The sequence below is a fragment of the Pieris rapae genome, chromosome 10 (assembly GCF_905147795.1).
Source record: "Pieris rapae chromosome 10, ilPieRapa1.1, whole genome shotgun sequence".
NCBI lineage: Eukaryota > Metazoa > Arthropoda > Insecta > Lepidoptera > Pieridae > Pieris > Pieris rapae.
Window position 1 is genome coordinate 9,435,248 of NC_059518.1, and position 27,032 is coordinate 9,462,279.

The 27,032-nt window shown below is 31.8% G+C and overlaps 1 protein-coding gene across 1 annotated transcript; it reads left to right on the plus strand.

The window, feature by feature from the left end:
* Positions 1-598: 598 nt before the first annotated feature.
* On the plus strand, positions 599-25,241 carry LOC110996081 (protein croquemort). The gene is made up of 12 exons (XM_045629902.1): positions 599-858; positions 4,311-4,437; positions 7,158-7,337; positions 11,481-11,606; positions 12,413-12,622; positions 16,681-16,889; positions 21,100-21,208; positions 21,890-22,050; positions 22,592-22,696; positions 23,226-23,373; positions 23,843-24,032; positions 24,103-25,241. Exons 2-11 carry the CDS (start codon positions 4,321-4,323, stop codon positions 23,966-23,968), a joined length of 1,491 nt encoding a protein of 496 aa, XP_045485858.1. The 5' UTR covers positions 599-858; positions 4,311-4,320; the 3' UTR covers positions 23,969-24,032; positions 24,103-25,241.
* The last annotated feature ends 1,791 nt before the right edge of the window (positions 25,242-27,032 follow it).

A 27,032-nucleotide genomic window follows, 5' to 3' on the forward strand; every position in this document is an offset into this window, starting at 1 on the left:
GAGTAATCGTTAATACGTACTCATTGTGTTGACCGATTATACATCATTTTTATTCCTTATCAATGCTCAAGAATTAAATATTAATAATTGACAATATACAGCGGTACCTCGACATAAAAAAATACAGGGAACCGTTCGCTTAAAAGCGATCTCTTACTCATTAAAAATTGTGCCTAGGTGAAAAACGTTATTTATAATATTATATAAATTATTTATAATAATGTGTATAATATTCGTAGAATATTTAACCACGCTAATGAAGTTATCGACAATAGCTATCACATAATGTAATTTTACATGTTAACTTTATTTCTCTCTATCTTAAAATCCAAATAACTCGTCAGTTAAAGTAACTCCGATTTAAATATGTAAATAATGAAGTTTTCGAGTATTACATAAATATGAACTAAATGTAAAATGACCATACATCTCGGCGTACACAATGCAGTCTGCGACAGGCGACTGCAGTCTGCACAGTGCACATCGATATTTGATATTTCAATTATGAAAATTCTTTGATTATTTTAATTGTCACTGTCATTCAATCACTTGGCGGCTGACATTTGACAGATTGAACTAATTTTGTTGATAAAATTAGCGGTTGTAATCTAGTGTGAGTTTGTGAAATTCATTGCAATAATTAATTAACTTCACAATGAACAACCGATACAAGTTGAAACTAAATACTGGTGTAGGGTGGACGTATGTTTATGTGACCTTATTATCTTGCAAATAATTGTTATCGGTGTATGTAAACCTACAACTGTTTGTGTTAAATTAAAATTTTATGCTGACTCTATATTCTGGTGAAAATTAAACAAATGTGATTTTTGCACGTTTAGCTTCATTTATTTGCACGTAAGTATTTATACTTCTTCATATTTTTTAGTTAAACCATACTAATAGATACTTTATCGTACTAGGGCAATAAGATTTTAAATAAAGAATTGTTTCAATATATTTTCAAAGGTTTTTTTTTATTAGTGCTTATATTATTGTTTCAATAGATTTCTTTTTATTTATCGTTTATTTATAAAAATCATCCATTATAAACATAGCTTATTCATGGAACCAACAACAGAGCTGCTGCTTGTGAAGCAGCTGAGAAGCTAAAGCATGCCAGGTCTAGGATCCAAATATGATTTTGTCCCATTCAGTGTCCAGAACCTTGGTCTGTGGGATCTTTTCAATGAAATAGCTAAACGGCTAATCAACATCACAGGAGACCAAAGAGAAGGTTCTCAGGAACCTCTGACAAAGAATTAGTCTTACTAATCAAAGGCTCCTTTTACTTAATAACATATTTAAGATATATTATACTTTTTAAGATTTTTAGGTTTATTGTACTAGTAATTAACTAGTTTTTTTTTATTTTGTGCTTGCTTGTTTAATTTTTCCCTTGCTTGATGTGTATGCATAAAATTAAACAAGACATTATGACATCACAAATTGCACATTAATTTGTGATGTCATATTGTCTTGTATAATTTTATGCATATGCATTGTTTTAGGACTTATAAATAAATAAAGCTGTCCTAGATCTGCTTAGCATTAATTCTTGTTAGTTGTCATTCTTCTATTTAATCTTATTTAGTCCATTTATTATTTTTATGCATATCCATATTCTGTCATACAATAAAATACAAAAACATATATTACTTACTTAGTTAAAATTTAATTTGAATTAAGACAATGTGGTAAATGATAATGCTAAAGATAAATAAATAATCTATAAGTTTTAATTAATTTGAGATTAGGATTTAAGTTAACATTACAGTGAATGTATTTGTATCTGGGTCCTGATTATGATTGATATTAAGTTTGTACTTGTTTCTAAGGAATTTCTATTAAATGTTTTAACCTTTTAAAAAATCTATAAGGTAACTAAGAATTTGCTATGAAATAAACAAAACATTCTATTAAACAAGTATGCCTCTATCTTTAATGACTCAATTCAATTATCAAAATATACATATTTATTTATTTTCATTAAAAACTTAAGAATATTATTATTAGTACTAGTAGTTGTCTTAAACTTTTCAAAATTGTTGTATTAAGTAAAACCTAAATATTAATTATAATTGGGGAATAGACACTGATAGTTTTTTGTTTACAAATAAGAAGACATTCCTACCCCAAAATTTTTTTCTTTCTGTAGAAATATTTGTTGCCTATTATTTATTTTATTACATATTATTCTGGCATTCAATGCAATATTGTGTTTTTATAAATGGCAAAATAGTCCAAAAAAGATAGAACTTTACATGTTCTCTACGAATTAAATTTTAAATGGTCATCAAAGTTCCAGATTATAATATTAAATTGGTACTAATCAGCTCAAACATTATAAGATAAAATATGTTGGGATTATCAATTGGTATAATTAGTAGCTTATCACAAGGTATTACAAGATAACAAGCCACTTGTTTAAAGTTTTAAACATTAATTTCCTCAAGAAAACGATCCTAATTCTATATCTATATTATATTAAGAAAAATAGACACATTTAGGAAACAGGAAGCTTTTGTCTGACAATTTTGAAATCGAACCTAATACCCAAGAGGCTAGTTTTCAGATGCCGATGCCTTTACGAAACCACTTAGCCACGGGCCTTGCTTTAGGCTGGCAGCATACGTACGGTTTCCTCATTAGGTTTCCTGATCCGAAAGAAATTGCGATTCGGAGACACGAATGCATACCTTACATACAAAATATTCTACTCGGCGCAAACGTTCTTAAATTTTTGGAAGGAAAAAAACCTAACGTATGGTTCGAATCTATGGCATAAATTCCGAATACAAAAAACCTAACGTCTGCGCTAGGATCACGGAAAACCTAATCTGAATTCCCGATCAGGAAACCGTACGTATGTTTCCAGCCTAAACCCAAACGTTTCGGTTCCGAGTAGTGTGTTATATCATTAAATATAACAATGGACTGTAAATGTTTGTGAAATAATTCCATGAACTCATAACGATTCACGCATGCCTACCTTCATAATTATATTATAAATAATTTGTTAGATAAAATATAAATTACGTAAAAACCAATGATTGCTGCCAGCTCAAGATTACGAGTATGCATTTGTAAGTTGAAAAAATGTGGAATTTCAGAATACACATTACCAAATAAGTTTTAATTTTTATTCGATTCATTTTGCCTAGAAATAACTCGAGAACATAAAAACCGTATATATTTTTAAAATTTTCCATAAATCATAACCTTTTGTTATCAAATATCTAATCCTATCGTTTTGTATAGCTCTCAATCTGCCTAATTAATAAGTTTAGATCTTGATAGATTAGTAATTAAGGCAATATTTTGAGGTAATGTGAATGATGAAACGACACTATTGGTCTTTCTTGATTTCGTGAATAGTAGTGATAAGTATCTTTGGAAGTCTGAAGTCGTCATCTGAAGTATTTAGAAGTTACTAGTAAAATACGCTCAGTGCGTTGGGAGGTTACTGACCTGGATATTAAAGGAATTAAATTACATGAAAATATTTTATATGTACATATTACTAAAATATCTTGTTGGCAAAAAGTCCACTGACCAAGCGTTCTTCAACAAATTTATTTAATGACGTGGTGGTTCGTGGTACATATTCGTATTAGAATTATACTGATAGTGAGACAAGTTATGTTTATAACAAAATACGCCGAAATGCCGAAACTCGTTAGTATCTGCGTATGCGCAAATATTTAGATTTTTTTATAGAACAAACAGCAAAAGGGCAGGAGGCTTACCTGATGTTAAGTGATACCGCCGCCCATGGACACTCGATGCTAGAGGGCTCGCAAGTGCGTGGCCGGCTTTTTAAGAATTTCTACGCTCTTTTCTTCAAGTACCGAAGATGTTGAAGTAATACGTTAATTTGGTAATGCTACTTAAGCTTCGATGTGCTAGAATAGTCTTTTATTGTTTGCGGGGAATCAGACAGACAGACATAACATTATTACAAACAAAACACACACATAACCACACAAAATAACAATAATCAAAGGTATGTGCTGTGGCTGTAATTGTCCCTAGCTCAGCATTATGCTGAGGAGCAGAATATTCTACAGAGCTGGTCATTCTGCCAGAGACAATAGCAGCTTTGCGTTGCAAATGAATTTGGCTCTTAAGTTTCCTTTAGGCAAATAGGATTTAAGGCTTTGGGGTCTGACGTCAATGTTTGGATCAAAGTGTGAAATGCGACACCATTGATGTATCATGTAGCTGGGGTTCCTACCTCAGGATTTGCATGTCTGTGTTCTTTGTTTATTAAAGTGTGTTATGATATTCCAAACATATGTTTGTTTCAGATAAGCTAAGATGGTTTCGTCAGGGAAGAAGAGTGGATGCTTGATGGGCTGCGGCTCGGTAATGGTAGTTGTCGGAGCTGTCATGGTGATATTTTGGCCAACATTGTTCTTCAATCAGCTAAAAAGTGTAAGTTTTTAATGACGTCATCAACATAACTTTTAGCATGTCTCGCAACTCTATCGTAAAAATTTGTGAGATCCATATAATACCTAGTTAATTTATTCAGTTCCTACTTAGGGGACCTTCTGTCTTAAGTTATTACGTAATTAGCTAGTCTAACATATGTGACCATATCAACATTGAAATTATTTTAGGTTTTTAATAAAACTTACGTAAATAATGTAATAGATTCATTATTAAACTGTAAATATCTGTGTTAATTATATACTGTGTTAACCAATTCTTTATTTATTATTATTATTATTATTAGACACAATATACAGGAATGTTTCGATAAAGTAGAGTGCACTGGCCCCCTAGGATGACACTAGGATTCCCTGTGTTGTGGGCAGCCAGTCTCTTCCTTTTCACATCTAAACAGTATTGCTTAATTAATTCTACATAACACATTTATATCTATACTATTTTTGTACAATAAGAATGTTTTCTGTATCAGTATAGGACAGCTTAACAAGATATTGTTTGAGTTTTTTAGTAAAAGTATGTAATGTGATTTTTGTAATGTTAGTGATAATTTTGTTTTTAATGAAGTGGTTATTGATGAATGGGCCTCGAAAGGAGAAAAAGCGTTGAGCGAAAAAAGTGCGGTTTTTAGGTTATCTATGAATAAATTGCTTTTTAACGGCTTTATACAGATGCATATCATTTCGTATTTCACAAATTTATTGCAGAACGTTACGTGTTTTACATTGACTCCTTTAAGGCTGTGTCTACTAATCTAAAACAATTATTTCACCAAAGCTCGAACCGGAACCGCCGGGTATCGCCATGCGGAGCTGATTTTCCTACAAATGTACCATATCACATATCATGTGACATGATAAATATTAATACAATGATATGTGTAACATTCTAATTAACGATAAAATATTGATTGCTTTACGTACTAATCACTAACGCCCGAACCCAATAATTATTTATTGTTTTCAATCTGAGATTGTGGATTGTCAGACCGTGGCAGTCGATTGATCTCCTATGTGCATCCCAATAATCAATCCCTACGAAGACAATCCATTTTTGGCGGCGGATAGAATGCAATCTCTTCGTTCTTTACACACATATTTGATAATATAAACCAAATAAAGTAAATTATACCGTACAAATAAGAATAAAATATACATGTTTATGTTTAAAACATATCAGATAGCTTTTTAATTATTTTAAAAACTGCTGTAATTATAATCTTAAGATAGGAAATTGGCACAGTTGAACTGTCATTTTCATACAAGGGGTATCTACATACACCGACCCGACCTACCATGGATAGCTTTTATCAATATATGGATTAAGATGTCTATCTCAGATGGTATTGGGATTGATCGAAAGTAAGCACGAATATTCATGCTTTCAATCTCTAAAATTGTAATTTAAACCAATATAGCAGAATAAATGTATTCTATGTTTAAAAAATCCCCGCGAAACTCTAAGCCTAAATATGTTTTTTTTACGTAACCCACCTTTTTAGTATCTATTTGTCTAGTAGATATGGAACATTCGTTGCCTTGATATTGCGTTCTCAATTGCAGAAAAATAAAATTAGTTTTTGGATTTGCAATTTTCCTATATAAAACCTTTATCAAAGCCCAAGGAATAAAAAATACTCGAATTCAACTTGTTTTCGAGTTTTGAGCTTAGCAAGATATTTTGTGATTCATTTTTAATTATGTAGATATGAATTCCTTATTGCCTTTTTGTAAATCGTATGTTTGTGATAGTATCATGTTTGTTATACCGTATCGTGTAAAAATTGATATATAATATAAAATTTAGTGAATAAATTATTTACATAAATTACAAAAATCCGCACAATAAATAGGCATGCAAATGTCATCTTAATTAATAATGTATAAGTATTAAAATCTGAGTCAATCTTATAATCTAGATATTCGTTCACGCTATAAAAACACTTTGCCCTTTAAAAATAATCAAAGGAATTTTTAAGGCTAAGAATAATCATATGACAGTGGTACCTCCTCCATCTTGGCTGAATGAGGATTCTATGTAATTCAACTATATCTATATTTATATATTATAAAGAGTAGACTATGCCCAGTCCCATTAACGCTATTTCCTTTACAATTGCAATGTTTAGATAACAGTCACCCACGCTTCTCGCTTATAATAATTCGCTATAGTACAAGGACTTATTAAATCGATTAAATTTTTAAATTTGCTTTTGATTGAGAACTGGCTAATAAATGCATAATATAGGCCTTTGCTTTATGCCTTTAATTTTGTCTTATTACCGGAATCATTTAGAAATTCTTTAATCTAAGAATATACTGGTACAGAACTTGGTAAATATGTACATTATGAACTTTCCTGGTGTCGTCTGTGATTGATTTTTCTTAACAAATCACGCATAGGGTGTCCAATGAACCATCTGGACTTTCTTAATACCATAAACTTTTGTTCAAAAAAAAATCTTTCTTTAGTATATTTAAAACAAAATTAACTTTGTTTAGCTATACGATTTATTAAGAATATCAATAAATTAGGCTATATTTAAAAACACCATATGAACTTCTTATGTTTAATTACATAAAAGTAATTGTTTAATATTTTCCTTTTATGTAATGCAACGAAGTGTTAATAAATAAATAAATAAATAAATTATTTCGCTCTTTATGGTTTATGTTGGATTGTATAATCTGTGCCAATTACAGATGATGATCCTCTCGGAAGACTCGACTTCTTTCTCCATTTGGCGAGAAGTTCCGATTCCAATGTACCTGGAATGCTACATGTTCAATATCACAAATGTGGATGAAATAATCGCTCGAACAGCTAAAACTGTTCAAGTGGAACAGCTGGGACCCTACGTCTTCAGAGAATCACATACTAAGGTAAGATTTTGTTCGTTAAATAGACAAAGACATAGACATATTATTTATTACAAACAAAACACACACACATAAACACACACCCTAGTAGTAATTAAAGATAAAACATTAAGGGCCTGTTTCACAATGTCCGGATAAGTTCCAAATAAGCTATTTATTACTTATTGGTAGGATAAATAGTATTTTTGCGTTTCACGACTGTCACGCTATTTGTCATGAAATGCCAAGTATCTTATTCGGAACTTTTATCTTTGAATAATTTATGGGTTGCATAGCTATTTGACACTTTATCCATACATTGTGAAACAGGCCCTAAATAAGAGATATAATGAGAGGTATATTATTTTTTCCTTTTCCCATTCGGTTCGTCCCAAGCATGTATTGCATGTGTGCTGTGGCTGTGAATGGCCCTGGCTCAGCATTATGCTGAGGAGCAAAATGTTCCACAGCGCAGGTCATTCTGCCACAGACCACATCAGCTAGTTTGCGCCTCAGTCGCAAAAAAGAATATATTAACACTTAGTAGGAAATGATAATAATTATATTAGTGAAAGTTAGCAATATCGGTAATGAAGTCTTGTGTAATATGGTGTGAAGTAAATAAAATAAAATTTAAGGTTAAAAATAAGAATAATTGTTAAGAATTAGATTTTTGAAATAATAGTTGCTATTGAATTGTCTGTTTTCGCTTGTGAAATTTGTTCCTTTGAACACATTTTGTATATAAACTCTCGAAACTCGTGTGCATACTTAATACATATACACAAATACACATATATACTGTCACTGGATCAAGCCAAAAAACACACACATATACATGCACACCTTACACACATTTCTCTGTTATATTGTTCAGTTTTTTAACCTTTTAATTTGCGTATTAAATTAAAAAATTCTTTGTATTATAATTAGTAAGCTGTAAGGTTTTTTTAATAAATAAATAACGATTCCTCTACGTTTTATTATGATGGCAATAATAAAAATTTATTATTCTATTGTTACGTTTCGGAACGTAAAAAGTACCTCCAAGTTTATTAATAATACAGTCAAAACCGTTTACGACGACATCGTTTAGAACAACATACCGGTTATATTGACCAAAAGCAATTAGGTACCTTAATAACAACGTCATCGGTTGTTACGACTATCGGTTTTTACGACCAATTATGAGTAGCCCCTTCGATGTCGGTATAACAGATTTTGACTATGATTATTTTCAAAGATCATGTTTCGACAAAAGTGTCTTAAGAATCCTCAAAAGAAAAGTATTGGTTATTAAAACACCAGGGTTTATTTGTTATTTCTAATATACAATCTTCTGTGTCTGACACACGCCATCGACCTCCATGACTCGAAGGCATACCTGTTTCCTCACGATGTTTTCCTTCTGAGCGAGTGAGAGTGAGTATTGGACATCTAGACAGAAAGGTCATTGATTCATACAAGAAGCACGCTGACCACTGATCTTTAATAAAACTGCTTAATCGTATATAATACGTAATTAAACCAATAATAATAACGCTAGAAGTATTTTTGTTCGTGATTCATTCTGTATGATGTGTTTTTATCTTAATGGCCAATACAGTTGTACTTAGAACGTGTATGTTGCCATATATATTTAAATATTGTCCTTATTAGTTTCTTGATTTGTTATTCATGCAAATATATACAAGTTGAAAATCATACTAATGTTACCTTCGTCGTATATATTTTATAATTATTATCAAGCCTTTATTGCTGAAATAATTAATACTTATTTAAGTAACATAATATGACCTGTTTTCTTCTGTTTCCTCTTCTAGCTGCTTCCATTATTTTTTGATGTTAGCTCTTCTTGTCAAAGTTGTTTCTCCTATTCTCTTTATATCGTCTGCCCATCTCTTGCTTTGTCTTCCTCTTTTCCTTTTTCCATCGCGTGGTTGCTATTCTGTAACTATTTTTGTCCAATTCAACTTGCTGTAATCTCCCGTCATGTACTCGGTCCAGCGCCATTTCAATTGCTTTATTTTCTTTATAATGTCCTCTACTTTGGTCATTGATCATATCTCTTCTACTCTTTTTTGATGTCTCATTGTTACACCCACCATGGTTATTTCTTTTCCTCTTTGGCACGTTCTCAACTTAAGAAGATATTGTATTTAAAATAAATTATGGTTTGAGTACCGGTGAAACAATATTTCGAGATCGTGAGCTTCACTTTGCTGTTTGTTAACACTTCTTGTAAATATAGGAAAATCACTGGATTGTATGTATATACACATTTTAACATATTAACAATAAAATAGAAATAATAATTACAGGATCGTTTGTCCTGTGAACTTAGTCATTACTGAATAATTGTTGTGTCTCATCATCCAATACGTAACACAGTAATATTGTGATAAATTACTTATGACAGACACTATTCATGACTTTGATACTGTTTATTTATTTATTTATTTTGTACTCCTACAGCTAACATAAATTATATATAATAGCAAACAAATACACTGAGAATATAGCCACAGATGGAATACATGATAAATTACATAACAAAAAGATTTATAAAGGGGAACAAACAAACAAAGTATTTAATACAATTAACTGACTGTGATTAAATTTAATTAATTAAGCCTAAATTGGTTGGTTGGTTGAGTATATTCAACATCAAACCTATTCATTTTTGTACGGATCCGAGTCCTGGTCTTAGTTTTAGCGAGTCTAACGAACAGCAATTCATTTTTAGATAGATAGTAATACCTATGATAACCTTTAGGTCAGCAAAACGAGGTTTCTGTTAGTTCAAGGCAAATGGCTATAATTATTTCAACTTAAATACTCGGCAAATTTGTATTTTTTTGCTTACTGCAGTCTACATATGACCTTGTAATTCTATTTGGGTTATTAGATGGTTACGACATAATTATAAAATTATTAAAGCATTATTTATTATTTTGTTGCCATATTATTGTTTTTATTATTGGACTACAACATAATGAAGATCGAAACAGTGGTTCTAGATTTAAGTAAACAAAACTTTTAATTGATATTTCATATATGTATATAATTATAGTTTATATAAATTGCTTATGTATGTAACGAGGAGCATGACGTAATCGTGTCCGAATTTCCGAATCATTTCAAGAAAAGAGCGTACCCATTCTTAAATGGCCGGCAGCATCACTTAACATCAGGTGAGCCTCCTGCCCTGCCTCTTGTAACATTAAATGAAAATTTCCTAATTATAAGAGTCACGGAGTTGCCAGTTCTTACCGTCCGTTCTACGCCATCTTCGTTCTTGATTTGAGAACAGTAGATTAGAATTTAGTAGCATTATTTGTAGTATAAGTCTAAGTATTTTCCATTACACACGTACAATATTGATTCTTTACACATCAATCAAAATAATGCCACGTTCATTAGAAGAACACACGTCAAGTATATTATATCGAATGTTACCATTTTCATTCTAATGTCACTTTACAAAGATAATAAACAAAACAAAACATTCTAGTGGTCGTGCGTAGTCTGTGAAAATATTTTTCTGTTTTGTGAATATTGACGCAAATTTAAGAAGCCAACGTTCCTACATAAATGTATGATATTTTGATTCGAAATAGTTTAATTTTATGTGACACAAAGAGATTAAACTTAAAGGATAATTAAATTATGATAACCTGTAAGACGATACGTCATTGTATAATCAATATCAATGATTAATTAATAGAATTTTTAATCGCGATTCATATAAAATAATAATTTTTACATGAATGATATGACTGTAGGTAATTAGTGTAATGTGATAGCTAGGTCCAAAATTCAAGGATAAATTTGTTAATAATTAGGCCAATCGAGTGGAAGATATATACGGTTCAAACGTACCATGAGCGTAACGGGATGATGAGCGTAGCAGGACAATGAGCGTAGCAGGACAGTCATCGTTTTTCGATGCAAAAAAGGGTGTTTAAAGTTTGACTTGTCCCTGTGTAAAAACGAATGCACCGTTTTGATGCTTTTTTGTTAGTAAGGCGTTGCTTATCAGCTATTTTTAGGCTTTGTTTGAAACATTAGTTATTCTTCTATTTGATATAACATTAGGAACATGATTCTACCAGAATTGCGGAATTCGAAGCTTGACATCTTACTTTAATCATTTTTCTTTTATAGGTGAATTTGACATGGAATGACAACAGTACTATAACATTCTACAACCAGAGATATTGGCATTTTGAACCGGAAATGTCAAATGGCTCCCTCACAGATTCCATCACCAGTCTCAATCCTATAGTTGTGGTGAGTCATTTTGTATGTTTATTAGACAATTGATTGTTAATTTAATAAATAAAGTAGCTGGCGCTATAAACAGTGTAACATAATTGGTAAGAAAAACAATAATTACATATTAATTGAGCAACCAGTTGGGTTGGCCAACCACAGGCTATAACCCAATCTGCTCTATTCTGAGTTAGCATGCTCTATCTCTTCAGCGGAACATCTGCCCATCATTTTACTTATCGTGTCCCCTTCTTTTGCGTTCTCTTATATAACTACTCCCTATATTTCTTTCTGATAGTCTTACAGAGATTAGACCTAAAATATCTCGTTAAACCTCTTTTATTCAGGTTGTTTCGTCTCTATCCGTCAGGTTTAGTTTGCCTGTTACAAAAAGAGACAGTTTCGTTTAATTATAAGTTTAATCAATTATATATGATCTTCGAATGTGGTTTTTTATATATAATAAATATAAATAAAAAATCACATTCGAACACATACATCAAGTATGTTTTGAATGCTGCCATTTTCACTATAGTGTGCGCAAGAAAATTAAAGAGATAAAATGTTTTAGTAGTCTTTGAAAATAATTTTCTGTAGGTAAAATGTGGTATACAGTCAAAATCTGTTGTAACGACATCGAAAGTACTACTCATATTTGGTCGTAAAAACCGATATCGAAAGCTAGTGACGGGTGGACCATTGATTTTGGTCAACATAACCGGTATGTTTTTCTTAACGATGTCCTCGTAAACAGTTTTGACTGCACATTCTTGTACTCTTCTGTGTACTTTTACGTAAATAATCATTACACGAAACATCCACAGACGATAGCATACTTCATGCGTCACAGCCACCCGCTAATCAAAGTGACAGTTGACGTTTTCCTCCGCACGCTACACGAGCACATGTTCCTGTCGGCGCCTGTCGCCGATTGGCTGTTTAATGGCATCGACGATCCGGTACTGAGAATTGTAGAACATTTCCCGGACCTACCAATTAATATTCCTTATGACAAATTCGGATGGTTTTATAATGTAAGTATTGCTTAATTTTTTTATATTTATTTGTAACACACAATATTTAGAATATTCTCAACCTACATAGTAATAATAATATAATAATAGATCGTTGTGGCAACATACCTTTAATGCTGGCATCATTGCCTCGCTGTATTGCGATATTTATTCGTTCATTGACGCCAACTTAATTATTTCATCAGCGTTTGTGTATTTTAACCACACTGCCCAAGAGTTTCTACTCCAAAGGGAACAAAAACAAATATAGAGGAAACACTCTCATATTTTAGCCTTTTATGAGATTCTGCCTGTTCTGTGGCTGCGTTATCTTTTCTGCTAGTTCGAGGGAGATAAGTCGACGCTAATGTGTACACAAGTAGCATTCCTGATTCCATATCCAAGCCAATCCTATGGGATTGGCTTGGATATGGAGGATATTCCAAGGAATTAAAGACATCCCCATCCGGCCGCATGCTATATCATGTTACTCTAAACAGTTCAGAATTCCATAATCGGGATTACTCCTGAAGGCATCCACGACCTCTGGCTGGCGCCAAGTCTCCTGTGGATAATGTCGAGAAGTTGTAGGTATATGTATGCTTAGTTGGAAATACTTATATACATTTAAATCAGAAATATGTGGATATATGAAACTATCTCAAAACCTACTCGATATGATTTAAGATTTCAATTTGTTGACTCACATTATTTTAATATTATCACTTGTACTTATTAATTAATAGTAACTATGGTAACACATAATTATATAGATAACATACCTACCTTTCATATATAATCACGGTATTTATAGCGAATTTGTGTCAAAAGTACCGTTTTTATTGCTATTTTTTGACAGAGATTTTAAAATCGTGATAGGAAAAATTGTCCGCAGCCAGTCTACGACTGAAATCGAGAACGTTTTACAGCTTGATGTTGCTTCACTTGACAGACCCATTTAAATACAAGTAACTCTATTGTTTCACAATGTTATTCCCTGAAGCTTTTAGCTTAGTAAAAATCAAGTTTTAAGCAGTGTATATTGAAAATACTGTCCTAAAAGGTGAACAACTTTTAATACTAGTTTGGATTTTTTTTGCTATCTTGTGTATAGATTACGATGCCCTTGAGTTGTATTGCATTAAAGGTAATTGACCTGTGGATTTGAGATAAACTGTTTAGATTTTGCCTAGTACATAACAATAAAAGAAAATTGATAAACGATTTGTAGAGTTCAAGGGTAGTATTTTTTGATTTACAAAATGTATCCATGATCTTTTATTTTGTGTTACTACATCGAAAGACCTCGAAGGAAAAATCCAGACGGTACAACTTCTAAATCGAATTACTTCTGGGCACAATCAGTGATGAGAAACCCTCAACGGAGCCCCTTACCCCCTAATAAAGCCCAGTTAAACGTCTCGAGCCCACCAAGTTACTAATACATAAAAGTCAAAACATGTGGCGTATAGTACAGGAAAGTGTCTAATATATTTGTCATTGTTAAATTCGCGTCAATATTATTTACTAGCAGACTCGGCCAAGCGTTGCTGTGGCTAAGGTTTTTGTTATATTACATAGTAGTAAATTAATCAAGGGAAACCGTAGGAGAACTTATGTGAAACGTTGGTACCACGACACGGACCTAAACTAAACTACCTTTAACTCAGCGCCATCTGTTAGAATTGTATCAAATAACAAACAAATGTTAATGTTATCGTAATTTTAGTAAGGATGCCTATTTTTTTTGAAAATGAAATATAGCCTATGTCACTCAGGAATGATGTAGCTTTCCAACAGTGAAATAATTTTTCAAATCTGCCAAGTAGTTTCGGAGCCTATTCAATTCATACAAACAAACAAAAAATCAAACCTTTCCTCTTTATAATATTAGTATAGAAAACAATGTTACGTAACGCGCAGTTCAAACCTACCGTCCGCTACTGCAGTACTTTTTAATTTATTTTGTATTTCATTGATTAATAATGCTAATTAAAGTGGCACGAGTTTTGCGTGTCATCGTTTTGGCAGCACTGCGTTCCCAATGCTAAATCTGACATACAAAGACAATCCTTTTTTTATTAGAAAATCCGTAGAATGTAATAAAAAAAAATTAAAATCAAGCTATTACTTACATTTATTATAATTAAATTTAGGATAAAACGTTAGGATGCGAGGCGGGGATTGAATTATGCGTTATTGTTAATATTATAAGTCGTACACACATGTTATTACACCTTTTAACCGAAACGTTTTACTATTGGCTACCGAAGAAAGGGGGGGGGGGGTTTAGTCGTTGCCTAATTTAGAATAGAAGTATTTGAATATGGAACAATTATAACTGTTTGGCATAGGAGATATTTACATCTAAAGACGAAAACGAAATTGAGCGCTGTGACGTATATAAAAAGTCCGTGCGTACAAAGTACACGTGTCAGAAATGAAACTTCTTTGTAAATTAATTATTACTAAGGTAAAAGCCCCACTTGATGATCATGTACCAGTATATGTTTACTTCCTGGATTCGTATATCTATATTCACACTGTTTACACATTGTATACGTGATAATATTGTCGAATAAATTATTCTTGTGTTGAAGTTATATGTTTAAGTTAATAAAAAAGGGACTTTGACCTCTGGATTCACTGTTACAAAAGTCTGTGAATCATAATCAGTGACACATATGTATACATTAATTATCTATGACTAATCACATCACTGTCCAGAGTCAACTAGCAAAGGGCAGATACATGAGAATTATTAAATTATTTATACTCGTACAAACAAGGCAAGAAAAAACATAGATGAAGAAACATTTTTATGCCAGAGGGCTCGCGAGTGCGTTGTCAGTCTTTTAAGAATTGGTACGCTCTTTAAGATTTACGATTATAACAATGTCAATAGTAGCATCGAGTGTCCATGGGCGGCGGTATCACTTAACATCGGGTGAGCCTCCTGCCCGTTTGCCCCTTGTTCTATAAAAAAAATATCTCGTGTTTTTTAAAGGTTTTTCAATTTAAGTATCATTACAATATAAGTAAAGTCGATCTTTTGGATATTATCAGAAATAAGAATGTTAATGGTTTGTGCTTTATTTATTATAATATGTATATAACTTATATATATAATAATATATATATAATGTTAGTAACATAACTCATTATTGGAAATATATAAAGGTAAGCGTTCAGTGAAAGTAAATACATAAACTCAAATGTTTCCTTATCATAATATTAGTATACATAAACTACTCTATAGTTATCGCGCAATTGCAAACAAAACAAGTAATTAAAAAATCACTTAACCCGCGGTGCAATGTACTATTGCATTACTTATATGTAACGATTGATAAAACAACTAGTAAGTAAGTATTTTCAAACTCAAATCCAGTGTTAATTTCTAAGGATCACTACTAAAATTACAATATAACGTCAATGTAATGTTTGTAACAATTTTAATAGCAAATTTAGTCCTGCCTAAATTATATATGCAAAATCAATAGTTCATTGTTACATGGTTATACAATAAGCGAAAGTAGGCGACGTAACGGTGATGTAATTCTGCGCAACTGTTGTGCGGCCACACGCACAACGCCGACACGAAAAAATCATTAATATTTTATTGATTTTTGTTATAAATCACGTTTTATAATATAAATCATGTTTGATTCTCTTTAATTGACTTCAAATGGAGTCAAAGGAGGAGTTTCTTGATATTTGAATATGTAAACAAACAAACATTTTTTGTTTGTTAATTATGGCTTGAACTTTGCGGTTTATGCTATGTTTTAGGAAAAATGCTCAGAACAATTTTAAAAAAACATAGCAAAATGATCCATATTGGTATCTATTAAAAAGCCTATCTTTTTAGTACAAAGTAAAATCAAATTAAGGAGAAATGAAGTTCGCGGGGCAGCTAGTTATAATATGTATAATATTTGATATAAAGGAAGAATAATAAAGCCATTATTGAACTAAACAATTTTAGTTACATAAATATAATAGGCTGGTAATTTGTGTTATAATCTGTAGGTATACGAAACATGAGTTAAGTAAATAGTTTGTATTATTTTTTCCAGAGAAATGGTTCCCGGGAGTACGACGGTATAATGTTAATGAACACGGGTGCGACTGATTTTAGTAAATTAGGAAATGTTGAAAAGTGGAGGTATTCGAACACGACTATGTATAGAGACGAATGTGGCGAAGTCCGGGGCTCCACGGGAGAACTATGGGCGCCTGAGTTAGGACAACCTGAAGTTACGATATTCGCTCCTGATATATGCACGTAAGAATATTTCTTTGACCTCTTGTACAATCTAACTCATTGTTAATTTTCGCACTACGTTGCGTGTTATGTCTATGTATAACGTCCATGCCTGTTGCTGATAGAGGCAAAATGTATGCTTTATATTTCTTTATTATTATAACCGGTGTGTTTTCTTTGTTTATTTCGTGATACCATAGCTTTTATATATACAAAAGGTTTAAAATATTTATTTTAATACAAGCTGATCCGATAGATATCGTTCTGTCAAAAAGATTTGGAATGTGGTAGTGTTTTTGTTTCATGAGGGTGTGAGTTCGGTGTGTGAGATTTAGCTCGGGTGACCAAAGTATCTTTTACGAACTTTGGCCACTCTTCTGTGACCCACTAAAAACCCCGACTGGAATGTCTGCTAGAGCTTCAAACTAAGAAGAGAACTTAGGATTTAAATCTGCTTGGTAAATAATCTTAAGGGACATAGGAAACCCAAACGTGACAAATATTTAAAAAAATGTGTGCCTCAATGACAAAACATAGATTAGGAACACGCCTACATTGCTTAGAATGGTTAAATCGTTCCAGGCATTGTTGACTTGTGTGCTTACCAACACATTTTGCAATTCATTTTTATATTATATATCTAGTAGTAGTAGATATTGGTGGTTTAAGAAACTGTCGTAGTCTATTACCATTGCTTTTGCGATTAAAAATAGTAGCGGAGGATTTATTGCCAGTTCTTCTCTTCCGTTCTAAGCTCTTGATTTGAGAACTGGCAGTAAATGCAAATTCACAGTTAATGTAATTTATTTAACGTTCATAAGTGTACTTGCTTACCTATATGAATAAAGATATTTTTGTTTGTTTGTTTGCTTCTCGTATGTTTTCGGTAAAAAACGATATTCAGACCTTTTTAAACATTGTAACCATTGAGTACTTTGTCAAAATCTTGGCAGAGTTCCAGATCGTGGTTGGATTCGTACTTTAAACTATCCTTATCTTGCTTTTTAACTGGCCTAGATCAAATTGTAGTACCACTCATCCCGTCGGCCACAATAGATAACAAATTAAGTGGTATAGTTTGTTCACATTAACGAATAACAACAATTTGAAATTGTAATGTATAATATTGTAATTACAAAGTCAAATTGAAATTAGAACTTAAATCGTTACTACTAGTAGTTTATTTGATTTGTCAATATTTCTGGGACTATAAATTAACGAATACTAAATGGCCGATGGTAACAGTGATTTTATAGTCATCATGGCAGCTGAAATAATCAGATAAAAAAATTAAATCAAGGCTTAGAAACACGGATTATTGGCGCTATCTTTGTTAACGCCTTGTATCTCTAGTTCATACTTATTAATGTAATATAAAAATACACAAATATTGATTCGTAACGTTTAGCAGAGTTTTTATAAAATTTTTGATTGACGGTAAGATTTGTTGGTCAAACTTCTAAAATTCAATGGCGGCTTTGTAAAATCATCATTTAATTTATTTATGAAACAAAAGATGGCGTTGTGTATATGTCAATCGCAATAACAAAACGATATACAGATACTGGCAAACTTCTAAAAAAATCATTCAGACAAAAAAGTCCGTAAGAGGCCCGGCCGAAACGTCTTAAGAGATCTGGATGAACCCAAGACATCAGCTAACGACAAATTAAAAGTAGCCCTCGCGCCAAGGCATAGTCAGATTAGAGGAAAATCTTGGGAAGACGATCCTAGTCCTGTCTATCAGGCGATTGACTACCTGCGCATCTCCACCTCGAAAGGACAGCTAGTTTTTCTGTATATACTTTGATTTATGTTATACTACGGACGCGGAGCACGAAGAATTTCGTATAATGACCCGTCATCTTATGTCTTTGTCGCTCGCGCATAAACATATTGCCGTTGCGCTCACACAGATGCAGTGACCGCCGTATTCAGAGATTGTAAACCTTTTAGTCGAGCACGAGCTCGGTTTACATGGCCAAATCACTCTCTACGCTGATGACACCTGCTTATTTTATTTCGGTATAAATATCCAGACTATGGTTGCTCGAGCTCAGTCAGACCTAAATTCTCTATATTCTTGGTTTCAACAAAATCTGCTAACCATAAATATCTCAAAAACATCTTATGTAATATTCAGAGCAAAAAATAAAATCATTCCTATGTTTCAACCGTTAAAAGTTCAAGACGTTGAAATCACTAACAAAAAATGGGAAAAATATCTGGGTCTTAGAAAAGATACATATTTAAAGTGGAACTTTCATATATCACACATAATTACCAAACTAAAATCACTTATAGGCAGATTTTGGTCAATATCAAAATGTATTCCTCAATCCGTACGTCATTTAATTTATAATTGTTTAGTCAAGCCACATTTCATATATCTAATTGAAATATGGGGTACGGCATGTAAAAACATAATTTCTAACTTACAAACACTACAAAATAAATTAATAAAATCATTATTTAGATACAATTTTACAAAACAACGACACGCAATACTCGTCGAGCGAGTTTGCTTATCTTACCGAAGCCGCGTACAAATTATTTGAAGAAATCTATTAGGTATGAGGGTGTGCAATTATTTAACCAATTACCATCTCAAATTCGCAATATTGGAGTGTTTGACAAATTCAAAAATGCATTAAAGATGCATGTTAGAATGAACATAGCTGACTAAAATTGTTACGGATAATGGCGACGTGTATCTCGCTCGTATATAATATATACATATTAATATTAAGTTTCTCATGTAAATAAAATATTTCTGTTTTGTAATGAGAAATAAAGTTCTTTAAACATTAGTCATAACCATTTGTTTGTTTTGTTATAAGTAGTAATTCCTTTTTTAACGCTGAAATAAAAGATCATTCCGTGCTGGGATTCGCTTGTGAGTAGTTTCCTTTTTGAGGTTAAGTTTGTTGTGCGTGGTGTTTGTGTGTTTGGTCGTTCAATTTATTTGCTGTTATTATTAATTATAACGGTAAGAAGTTTAAATGGAACCAACCCCGTCTACGTCCCGTACTTTCAAGGAGTTTGTGTCTCCGCGTAAGAAACGCAAAATGTCTCATTTTAGGGTCGGGTTATCGGGTAAAAAGCTATCCTTGGGTACTTACCTATATTAAGTCGATGATCTTATTTACAAAGCTAACTCAAATTCTAAACTACCGTTTTTAATATTCGTACTTTAAAAAAAATGTTTTTAACCACTGGCAGTAGGCCCAAAGGTCATTGTACGAAATTCTTCGTGCTCCGCGTCCGTAGTATACCATACTGCAGAATATTGCTTTGACATAATCAATACTAAATTATAAAGAGAAAACATTTCTGTTTTTTTGTAATGAGTCCACACTAAAACTACTGGACTGATTCAAAAATTATTTCACCATCAGAAAGCATCTTTACTAACTAACACAGGCTTTATAACATTTTCGCAAAAGTAGGGAATAGGGATGCCTAATAAAAATGCAATAATAAAATCATAAATATGTTATCGCGAGCACGGTGGAAACTTTTGATGGTAGAACAAAAAGAAGTTGGACAGTCATAACGACCGTATCAATTTCTATAAAAAGAATGTATTAACCATGGCCAATTGTATGTTTGGCCTATCCCGAATCGGAACTTCAAAACATGAAATTATTTTGTTCCCACAAAACAAAACTACGTCAAATGTTGTGTATATAACACAAATAAATCTTTCCTCGGATATTATAAAAGAAAGTTTAGCATTTAAAATATTTTCTTTTATTCTTAACAATTTATCAAAATTAAGCTAAAAATTCTGATTAAAGAAATTTTTCATTACCCGCTTGAAATCAAGAATTTTTCAATACATGCAGAGTATATTTAAATTTAATCACGTCGGATTATACGTAAATTTCATGACTAATTTAATAATATTATGAGATATATGTTCGTTGTAAAGTAAAATCTGTATATTGATAAGATTATGAATGTAAGTAATCTAATAATCAGAAAGGAAGTAATTAAAAATTAAGTAATTTTTTAATGATAATAAAAATATATCTAAAGTCCTACTTAGTAAACTTTCGACTACCACGAGATCGATATCTACCCGATTGAAACCGCTGGGCATTGCTAGTATCTAATAAAAATATCACAATTGCCAAGAATAAGAACAGGCGGTATTTACCAATAGGTGATTAACGAATACTTGTCGACCTGTATTTTGTACGATTTCATCTATTTTGATATTTTTCAGATATATGAATCTCGCAAAGAATGATACTGTCACGGTATTGGGTATCGAAGGCATGATGTACGTCGCTAATGACTCGGTATTTGACAACGGATATAGGTATCCGAGAATGGTGAGTGACTTGCATGTGTGAATGATTTTAATTAACTTTCAAACAAAATCGTACTGTACGCCTATCATTCTTCTTTTGTTAGGTATTTAAAATATAATACCTAGTTCTGGGAAAAGGCATCTTTTAAAGTTCCATTTCTATCGCTTGTCAATTGTCAATTGTCAATATGTTTAAAAAAAAACCAGCCAGGTGCTACCACCCTTTTAAGCTACAGATTTCTGTATCTGTTTCATGATTAATTGGCTATCTAATAGGCAAGCAGGTGATCAGTCTCCCGTGCCTGACACACGCCGTCGACTTTTTGAGTCTAAGACAAGCCGGTATCCTCACCGTTCGAGCGAATGTTAAATACATACATAGAAAGACAGTCTATTGGTGCACAACCGGGGATCGAACCTACGATCTCAGAGATGAGATTCGTACGTTGAAGCCACTAGGCCAACACTGCGTTTTTATAAATAATATATATTTATCTATAATAATACTATAACGCTCAGTTTGGCTTGGTTAGATAATCTTAGAAATCGATAGTTTGTATGCTACTTATTAAAAAAATAAATTAGTTCTTAACGTTACAGTGTAAGTATTTGAATTAAATGGAGATAAACGCGAAACTCACCATGATACCCTAATAAACCGTTAATTATTTGTATAACGTATCCAAAATGAAACAATTTCCAGGCATGCTACTGTGACGAAGTTCGAGATGAGAACTGCCTTCCACCGGGAGCCCTAAATGTGTCTTCGTGTCGTTTTGGAGCACCAGCTTTTGTCAGCCGGCCTCACTTCCTACGTATGGACTCCTATTACCCAAGCAAGATTAGTGGACTTAACCCCACAGAGTAAGAACTAGTTATATCTGTGTGTACGCGAGTGTGTACGTTAGTACGTAAGCGTGTACGTTTATTTTTTGAAGCATTTTTATTTTTACAACTTATTAGAAACACAGATACAAATAGTAGAAACACTATTAGTATATTAAATGTATTCTAATACAACTTGATGGACCAATATATATTTATATTTTTAAAAATCAGTCAAAAATGAATATCATTCTTGATTATTATGTAATAGTTAAATATTCTATATAATATAGATAATTATAAATGTAGTTTTATTGTGAAGAATTATTTTACTTTAGTTAACAACTGCTCATTTGCCCATATTATGGCTGACTGTTAGGTCAATTGAAATATTTAACCATTGAGTTATTTGACTATTTATTTAACCATATCATCCACAAAGCTCTTTTCTCGACTGACACGAAATAATATGTAAAAAGCCGTTTACCAAATACATTTTCCACATGCCTTTCATGCTTTTTGAGAAAAGAAGAAAGAAACAACTTGAAATTGAATTTTAATTTAAAAAAAAATATTTCAGAGACATGAACTTCCGCCTGGCCCTGGAAATGTACACTGGTATGCCGTTGACTGTATCAGCTCAATTGCAGATAAATCTACTCGTCAGACATATAGGAGGAATCACGTGAGTAATATTGAGAGTAATGATTAATATCAATACTATAACAAAAGGTATTAAAAATTAATGGTTATTGTCACTAAAGAAAGGTGGAAAAATTTGTATTAATTTTCATTATCATTACAATTTTGCTGAGTAGGCATAACTCTATATAAGGATAGTGCTATCTGGTACATCGCATTTAATCTTTGTCTATTAAAGTGTTATAATATAAAACTGAAATTTCTAGACCTTTCATATCCTTTCAAATTATGATTACCTTATCAATTATATATCTTGGTAGAATTGGATATTGTGTGAACTAGATATTTGGACCTACCCACATAAGTCCAAATATCTGACAACAAAAATTTTAAAAGTTCAGACGTCTAGTATATCTTTTTTTGAATTGGAATTGAAAATCGAAAATTGGAATTGGAATCGAAACCAAAAAATGATATAAAAACGATTTTGAATCAGGTCTTTCAACAATAAATGTAGATTAATTGTAAATTTCATAAATGTTTCTTGCCATTTAGGAATATTTTGTTTCCAGTATAAACAATCAACTGCCAGACGCAGACACTCTTATGCCGATGTTCTGGTTCCGCCAAGAAGTCAGGATGAATGAAGAGTACGCGAAGCTCGCCCGTTTCGCCCTGAACCTGCGATATTATATGCCTGTTGGCTTTTATGCCCTTACGGTAAGTTTTAGAGCTCCATATTCAAAATACCAACCGTTTTAACTAACCTTCGTTGGTTGGCATGCGTTGAGTAGTAATTTTGGAGTATTAAAAAATCGCATAGCAAAATAAGATTATCGAAAACCATACAGTGTACATATGAGAATCGTATCGGCGATTTCAAAGATATGAGCAATTTTGTTTTGCACTAATAAACTTATTTTTATTAATAAAATCAATGTTACATTATATCATTAATTTTATAACATAGACTAGAAACTAAACAAAAATCGATTTGTGTGAGATGAATGTGTGTTTATGAATTCCTCCAATTGGCTTCATCTTTCTGTATTTTGAGCATTTTCCTTCCAATCTTCTCAACCCACTTATTATTATACCTTATTATTACCCATTTATTATTTATATATTACCCCTTTATTTATTTATAGAATTTTTATATTACCTTAATTTAAATTAATTTTTTTTTCAGGGTATTGGTGTGATATTATTATCTGTAGGCATTTGGATAATACTTCAAAAGTTACTTAGATCGTCCGAATCGACGCCCATCCTCTCCGGTGCGTCACAGGAAGACGTTTCGGTGGCGGAGCGGTAGTCATCTGTCACACGATACCGGTATTTACCGGTATTAATAGCGGCAAATGTGTGACGCAGTGTAAATAAATAAAATAAAATAAAATCATTTATTTCAGACCAATTAATAAGTCCATAATATGTTGGCCTCCTTAAAAAATGGCTGAAATGTAAATGGACTTATGTATGAATGAAAAGTATTTTTTGAAAAATGGACCGTATTTGTGACGAGGATCAAAATTAATTGTGGTCTCAAGATTTGTGAAGTGTTAAGTGGGACGCGCTTATGACACCATCTTAGCTTGGGACTTCGATTACAAAAGTGCAGTTTCTATGTGCGCACAATATGACGGCCTGTGTCAGGCACAGGAGGCTGATCACCTTTGCCTATTAGATTGATCATGACAGACAGACAGAAATCTGAGGCCCAGACCTAAAAATGTTGTAGGGCCACTGATTTTTTTATTTCGATTGTAACCCAAAAATTATTTACATTATGATTGGCAAATCTGTTTGCCTTGTCACTTTGACAATAAGTGCCGTACTGACATTTGACAACTAGGTCTTTAATGACATACACGTATGTCAGATTTATTAACTTTGTGACGCGATTTACGCTCAAGTATTAAGTGAAGCCGTTAGAAGGAAATTTATACTTTACGTATAGTTTCATTCCCTGTCTATATTAGATACCGGTATTATCGGTAATTATTAAAAACCGGTAATACGTAACGGAAAAAATATTATAAATGGATTTGCAGCTCATTTGTGATATTACCAATGTATGGATATTTTAAATTAGTCTGTTTAATAATATTTTTTATTATTTTCTTGAATTTATATGTATTTTTTTATAGTTTATGTATTTTTTCTTGACATTTTATGTATTAAATTAAGTGATATTTTTCTATATACTATGTTTATTTATATTATGTTAAGTTTTATTAAATCTATATATAATTTAAATACACATTAAAGTGAATAATATAGTCCTGTCCAGTCACCGACCTTCTTTGTCTTTACCTTAGTGAGTGATAAAGACAATATGTCAGCTCATCTTAGTGACTTTTATAGAGGCATAGCGACATGTTGTTAAATGTATGAAGTATTGTAATAAATCTCTTGTTGAAGATAGCGATCAAGTGTTATTTCCAGTTTTTTTATATAATAAATATATACTTGTTACATCAGTTATAGTTTAATGTATGCACCTTAATACAAATCATTAGAAAATGAGACCCATTACCAGTGTGAACTCTGGAGTTATTCTAATTGACATAATGTTACCACTATTGTTAAATGAGTCAATCATTCCACGTGCCTTGTAGTTTTAGCATTTATATTATATTGTTTCATAGTATGTGTTAATATATTTTTATAAATAAACTAATCAAAACTATATGCTTTTCTTATTTTCGCTGAACATTCATAAAAAAATATAAGTTTTTTTTATTGGGACGGTTTCAATAAATAGCATATATATAGTATTACTATATACTTTTCTTGGCTAGTGAGGGTGTCGCTGCCATGGAGATAAGTATTGCCAGTTAATACAAATTAATCATTTGTAATAATATAATAATTTGAAGTCATGCTGGGTAACTAAAAATTTAGTGAAATGTATTATGTATAAAACAAAGTATAATAGTACCTGGAAAATACAGTTTTAGGCTTTAATAAATGTGACATAAACTTTAAACACCTGATATGGATAGGTTTTGAAAAGATATCTAGCAATCAGAACTATTCAATAATTAAAATTGATTGAATAATTAATAATGCAAGGAATAAAAATCAATACATTTTAGTTGGATTTTTATTAGGTGTTGGTAGATATAGTAAAATTATTTATTATACGCACCTAGGTATTACAGAAAAAATACAATCTCAGTTTGACATTTCAAAATAAAATCAATTTCAGTAGCAAGAAAAGTATGTGGCACTGTCAAATTACAGTTTATGTAGACAAATTTGCATATAAATTTAGATTTTGACTTTCTATATACAATACTGTGAAGGCATCTTGACTAAGCCCCTCTTATATGTATATTCATATATCATTTATATAAATGATATTGTAATCAATCAATGTCATGTATTGTCTCACAGACTACCACAGATTCATCAACATTTTAAGACATGCTCATTATTTTATGGCAACAAAAATTGTTTTTGGCATTCATTAGAATACACTTAGGTTACAAATTTGTATAATTATAGAACTGGTTGTTATTCGTTGTTTTTTTAACTTTGTTGGTTTTATAAAGGTAATAATAAAATTGTTAAACTTTCAATGAGTGTTTTATTTAAATTTTTGTAATGGCAACACAATTTTTTTTCGACTTTATCATAATTTCTTGACACGTTGAGACAACATATGTTTTTTTAATGATTCGAATCGAATTCGAACAAATTTTTTGTTTTTTTGTTAAATTCGATATATTTCGAATTCGATTCGAAATATATCTTAATTTAAATTATTTATGTCAATGATTACCAGTAGCACTCTCTTGTAAGCAGCTAACATTCAATGCTTTGACGTATTGAAATTTAATTAGATTTAATTATAATTTCTGATAATATTGAAATTCAAATGTTTTTTTGAGGCATGATGACTGTTTTTAATAATATTATTGCTCCAAATTAAGAAAAAGCTCCATGACTTATTTCTAGGGAATGCAATCCCGATCTTGCATGATCTCACGAGATCCTGTCCAATTTTCAAGATAAATCCTGAAGTTTAACATGAGATCTCGTAGGATTTCTGAGATTAAGTGGAGAGTTTCAGAATTTTCTTCAACGAAAAAACGTATCTCAGGGCATTGAATATATGTAATCGCAGCTGTTATATTTAAAAGTCCTTGTAATTATAAAGTTGACATCATATAGTTAAAAGGCGACGAGAATATAATCAAATAATTATATTGTCGCATTCGCTGTTGTTCATGATATTAACACCGCAAAAGTAAGAGTAACTAAGATATATTGCTTTATTAATGATTGCCGAGGATTCAACACGTTGCTGCTACAAAAACTCTTCAAGAGAATCAGAGGAAACTCTTAGAGTAGCTTAGAGTCCTTGCCGT